At 35.5% G+C, this 5,384-nt stretch overlaps 1 protein-coding gene across 7 annotated transcripts; it reads left to right on the top strand.

Moving 5' to 3' along the window:
- Positions 1 to 742: 742 nt before the first annotated feature.
- Positions 743 to 5,055, top strand: LOC110940001 (hydroxypyruvate reductase). Of its 7 annotated transcripts, none has more exons than XR_002592714.2 (7): positions 743 to 1,361; positions 1,583 to 1,784; positions 2,143 to 2,301; positions 2,393 to 2,493; positions 3,186 to 3,250; positions 4,056 to 4,584; positions 4,666 to 5,053. XR_002592714.2 is itself a non-coding variant. In XM_022181562.2 (7 exons), the coding sequence occupies exons 4-7, from the start codon at positions 2,454 to 2,456 to the stop codon at positions 4,705 to 4,707; spliced, it is 258 nt and encodes an 85-aa protein (XP_022037254.1). In that variant the 5' UTR covers positions 743 to 1,361; positions 1,583 to 1,784; positions 2,192 to 2,301; positions 2,393 to 2,453; the 3' UTR covers positions 4,708 to 5,053. The 7 variants fall into 7 exon arrangements, 5 of the variants coding, with proteins under 5 accessions (XP_022037254.1, XP_035836418.1, XP_035836421.1 ...); XR_002592713.2 differs by having other exon boundaries at positions 2,192 to 2,301; positions 4,666 to 5,028; XM_022181562.2 differs by having other exon boundaries at positions 2,192 to 2,301; positions 4,056 to 4,166.
- The last annotated feature ends 329 nt before the right edge of the window (positions 5,056 to 5,384 follow it).

Raw genomic sequence — 5,384 nt, 5'->3', positions numbered from 1 at the left:
ATCACAATGGTTAATAGTAGATCATACAAGTGTTAATGACCATATTGGGCCTTAATGGATCACCATAACCAATAGTAAATCATATAGTTCTTAATGGATCACAAAGGATTATAATAAACCATACATGTTTTAATGGACCATATTGGGCCTTGTGGATCACAATGGCCAACAGCAGATCATACATGTGTTAATGGATCATATTGTGCCTTAATGGATCACGACAACGAATATTAGGTCATACATGTCTTAATGGACCATATCGTAGAGGTGCATAAAATGATTTTTTCCATAAATGGTTTGTTTATCTGAACCGTTGTTTTTTTTTTCCTCATTTTTGCTTTAACCGGTTTTTACTTTAAGCGATTAGGTTAATAACCATTTTCTTCGGTTATTCACTTTAAACGGTTCAATGAATAACCAAGTTTTTTTAGTTAATTAACCGTTTTTAAATTTTTTTAGTTTTTTCTGTTTCGGTTAATAAGTTGTTTCCGTTATTCAATGGCTATGAGGTTTTAAAAGATTTGGTTAGGTTTCAAAACCTTTAGAGGGTGTTTGGGTTAGCTTATTTTAGAAGAACTTATAACTTATTGATTTATAAAAGTTAATAAGTTGTTTTTACAGTGTTTGGGTTAGCTTATTTAAATTGTTTTTGTGTGTTGAGAAGTTAAAAATGATAAGTTAGTATTTGTTATAACTTATAACTTATATAGTATAGTATTTTCTTTAGAAGGAATCCAAACACTGTATTAGTTTTCACATTACCTCCTAAATATTGGATTTTCAAACCCCATCAAATTCACCCCGCCCAATCTTCCCTTTTCCTAAACCCTCAAATTCTCAAATCTTCCCTCTTCCTAAGAATTCACAAATTCTGTAACTCACTCACACCCTTTCTTCCCTTCTGACCAAACCAATTTCTAGGGTTTTTATGTTGTTTATGAATCGTGGGTACCTTGGCCGGCTAATCGGAGACGAATGTACCACCACCGCCGGTGAAGTTGGCTGACTCTCTCTCTCTCTCTCATGTGTAGTTTGGCCATGTCGGATTTGACTCATTTGTGAGATTGGATGGTTACAAGAGAATCCCAACCCCAAGCTTCCAATTTCACATTGTTTTCTTCTCACATTCCTCCATCAGGATGGATGCAGACTCTCCTTTTGAGTAAGTTTTGATGAACCTATTGCAACCGTTGATTTCATCACACTTCACATGCCTCTCACTCCTGCTACATCAAAGATATTGAATGATGGAAACTTTGAAAAGATGAAAAAAAGGTGTTAGAATAGTAAACGTTGCTGGTGGCGGAGTGATAGATGAAGATGCTTTGGTTAGATCATTAGATGCTGGCATTGTAGCACAGGTACTTGTGTATTTGTGTTAGGGTTGTAAACAGGTCGACATACACGCTAATCTGTTTATTGAACTTGTTGTGTTTGTGTTGACCTGACTCGCCGGTTTCCAACCCGTTCCATATAATTTTAAAAATTAAATATTATATACCACAAATTCAGTTTCAGTTCTTTAATTAGTTAAATTGATCTCAGTTATGATCTGTATAATGAATTATAGTGATTTGATTAGGATTGGAAATTGAGAAAAGATGGAACAAAGAAGTGCGTTTGTGTTGGCGTTGAGTGTGGGAATAGGAATAGGAGTTGAGCAGCTGTGGTGATTCGTTGGCAAACCAGATCACGCCACAGATAATGGAGCATGAAATGAAAAGTATGATTATTGATGGTAAAGACAACAAGGTCACTTTCTATGAATTTCCATATTATCTAAGGTAAGACAATTCTTGTGCAATTTGTATTTTCAGGAAGATTTACGGTTATTTCATATAATTTGTCTCTTATCTTTTGTCTATCGAAGAATTTTTTCATATATGTATGCCAATGTTTGCTCTTAAAATTGTATGTGCAAATGAGCCTAACAAGATCTCCGATAATTAAATTGTGTTATAACTATTAAGGATGAAACATATTGTTTAATTACCATGAGCTACTTTGAATGTCACATTAATCTGGATGGAATAAAGTTATATTACAACCGCGGGACAATTTAACTCATTTGAAATCAATAATTTATCACCTTATATGGCTCATTAAGTCATTAACATATCATTTCGTTGACCGTTTTAACAGTGAGCAGACAAGGACCTTACTGACTAGTGCTGCTTTTGTTTATTTATAGAAATATCGATTTTGCTAAGCACACACGAAACCTTGATCCTGCAAGCCGAACTATATTGTTATCAGGGCCTGCTGGTTAGTTGTTTAGTGTTCTGAATGTTTTGGAACAAGGTATGAATTATGATACCCTTAGCTATTGATTGAAATATTTTGCATCCTGAATGTTGGTGGTTGTGTTCTATTTTGTCATTTTAAATTGCAGAGGGCCTGAAGCTATCCAGAATCCCCTAAACCTGAGGAAAAATGCATCTACGGCAGCTAATATGACCGAGCTTGCTTCAAGCTATACTCCTGTAAATCCAGGTAAAAAGCCAGAAAAAGGCCCAATGATGCTAACTAATTGGCATCTTTAGAGTGAAAAATGGTATAGTCGGTTTGGGGCTACTAAATTTAGGGGTGCAAACGAGCCGAGCTACTCGCGAGCTATTCGAGCTCGGCTCAAAAAAAAAAGCTCGAACGAGCCGAGCTTAAACGAGCTCGAGCCCGAGCCTTAAAAACAAGTTCGTTTAGTAAACAAGCCCGAGCTCGACCTTCGCTTATCGAGCTTGAGCTGGCTCGCGAGCCTAAACGAGCTTTCTGTTTATATTTTTTTAGTATATTAAACATATATTTATATAATAATATTTACCATTTATATAAATATAAAAAATAACTTAATTTTATGTATAATAATAATTATTATTAATATAAATTAATTAATAAATACCAAACGAGTCGAGCCCGAGCCGAGCTCGAGCTTTCATATGTTAAACGACCTCGAGCCTGGTCGAGTTCGGGCACGAGCTCGAGCTCGGCTCGGCTCGTTTGCACCCCTATAAGACTGACTATATTCGGTTTGGTACTAAATGGTGTCTTTAGAACTGGCAAATGCTATGATCATAACAGAATAGTGTTTTGAAAGTTGTTCTGGTTAGAGTTCTATGTCAGGATTGTTACAAATATGATATTTTATTTTTATTTTTTGCTTCTTTTATTTTGTGACTCTGCATTCTCAGCTCCACTTAGACGCACAAGCAGCTGGTCTTTTGATGAAAAGCTTTTTGTACAGAACCTATACAAGGTATCATGTCTTCCTTACTTTCCTTTGCTATAAAACTGGGTTATCGAATTTTAACCCATTTTCTTATGAGAAAGTGGATTTCGGTTTTGTTTTGTTCCAAATGCCTGAAACATGTCAAATAAAAAAAATAAAAAAACCTAAAAAAGAATGGGTCAAATGGGTCCAACAGGTCAAACAACTTGAAAGTAAACCATAGTCTATTTTTATGGATACAACCCCCAAATCCTTTTTCTTTAAAGCTTTAGATTATTACAAAACTAATAAAATCATTTTTGTAATCGTAATTAACATTAACCAGTTTAAAAAAATAAATATACGCAAATTGTTTGTGGGTCAAGCCAACCTAACCTTGTGCCAAAAAAATGATTTGCTCCAACCCGCACATGTTTCAACCTGTTACCAACCCGCTCGGCCAGCCTATCTAGCCACCTCTATGTACAAGGTTAAATTGGTTTGTATAACCAATTGAAAACAGGGGCTGACTTTGAGTTAAACTGACGATTCTGATTCTGTATAGTTTGTATAACCAATTGAAAACAAGGGTTAATGTTGATCATATATTAGTTTCCAACTTTCCAATGTCTTTTTGTAGTTAAGTTATGGATATCAATGACACTAGTCATACTGGCTCATGTCGCTGGGATAGGGTTTATGTGTTCAACTATTGCGACAGGAATAGTTATGGACTGGTTCTGGTTGAGTTATACGAACCTGCCAACCTGAACTCGACATGAATTGCCATCCCTAAGACCTAAGTTGTGTTCATAGATTTCATAATTTTAATTAAACTGTGGGGTACTTGCAGGCCGCACTTGATGTAGTCACTGTAGAACCTCCACTGAAGGATAGCAAGTTGGTAAATCATGAAAATGTCACTGTCACTCCTCATCCTGGTGCTAGCACCACAGAAGCTCAGGTTTGTAAATAACCACAAGAGCTGCGGCATTTGTTTGGATTTTGTAAAGGTCGTTATTTGGATATATTTATATAGAAATTGGTCGATTTTCATCATCTTTTTGACTTTAGAGGTGGCAAGATGGGTGGATTGGCCAGGTTGGGTAATGGATCAAAATGGGTTTAGGTCGAATCGGGTCATTTTGAGTATGGATCAACACGACTTGTACGGGTCAAATGTGTTTAGCAGAGGCAATCAGGCAAACTAGATTGTGAGGCAGCTTGCAAGAATAACTGCTCATGCACCGCCTATGCAAATCCAAACATCGCTGCAGGTAGAGTTGGGTGCTTGCTATGGTTTGGGGGTTTGATTGATGTCCGAGTGTACCCACAAAATTGGCAAGATCTTTATGTTAGACTTGCCGCCTCAGAATTATCAGGTAAAACAATAACATTACCAAATTAATGCATTTCATGTTTGAATCTGTTAAACATGTAAATCTTCTGGACCTCCATTCCAGCTTCGATGGAAAGAAACGGCTAGTTATGCAGACAAAACATGATGAACTACATGAAGTTGTTTCGCAAAGGAGTTTTGATTAGCTGAGACAAAAAAGACCAGCTAAGGGCCGAAATGAAAGTGGGGAGACTCTTTTAGAGAATGAGAGGAGGTTATGTTGTTGCAAGTGTTGCTAGGAGTGATGCAGGCTGAGACCAAAGTGTTCTTGTTGCAAGTGCTGCAGGTTATGTTGCAGTTGTTACATCATTTGTAGATAACTTTTGATTGGTAGTTTATGTATTTAGTTTTAGTAGATAACTTTGCATTAGTAGTTTATGTATTTAGTATTAAAATTGAAAACTTATGTATGAATTTTGGTTTATTATTGTTAATATCAATAATTTGGTTTTTAGATTGGTTCATGTTTACTACAATTTTAATTTTACAAAAATTTAAAAATAAAATTGACAATTACACAAAAATGGTCACATAAAACTATAACAAATATGTGTGACCAAAGGTTAGACAATAGTCACACTTAAATTTACAATTTTCTATGTCTCTATATATAATTTTTAGCCACATTTATAATAAATTCTTGTGACTATATAATAGTTAGGGTCACACATATAGTGAATTTATGTAGCCGTTGATACCATTTAGCCATACTTACAGTGAATTCATGTAGCTGTTAATACTATTTAGCCACACGGAATGGACCATTTACTTGACTTAAATAAC

The sequence above is a fragment of the Helianthus annuus genome, chromosome 12 (assembly GCF_002127325.2).
Source record: "Helianthus annuus cultivar XRQ/B chromosome 12, HanXRQr2.0-SUNRISE, whole genome shotgun sequence".
NCBI classification, from domain to species: Eukaryota; Viridiplantae; Streptophyta; class Magnoliopsida; order Asterales; family Asteraceae; genus Helianthus; species Helianthus annuus.
This window is presented reverse-complemented; position numbering and strand designations above follow the sequence as displayed.

What these genes read in the sequence shown, in the direction of transcription:
- LOC110940001 (XM_035980525.1), top strand. Translation starts at nt 2,352, where the DNA reads ATGTTGGTGGTTGTGTTCTATTTTGTCATTTTAAATTGCAGAGGGCCT. An exon ending in CTATACTCCTGTAAATCCAG is followed by an intron (nt 2,494 to 3,185) that starts GTAAAAAGCCAG and finishes CTGCATTCTCAG; the next exon opens with CTCCACTTAGACGCACAAGC. An exon ending in CTAGCACCACAGAAGCTCAG is followed by an intron (nt 4,167 to 4,665) that starts GTTTGTAAATAA and finishes CCTCCATTCCAG; the next exon opens with CTTCGATGGAAAGAAACGGC.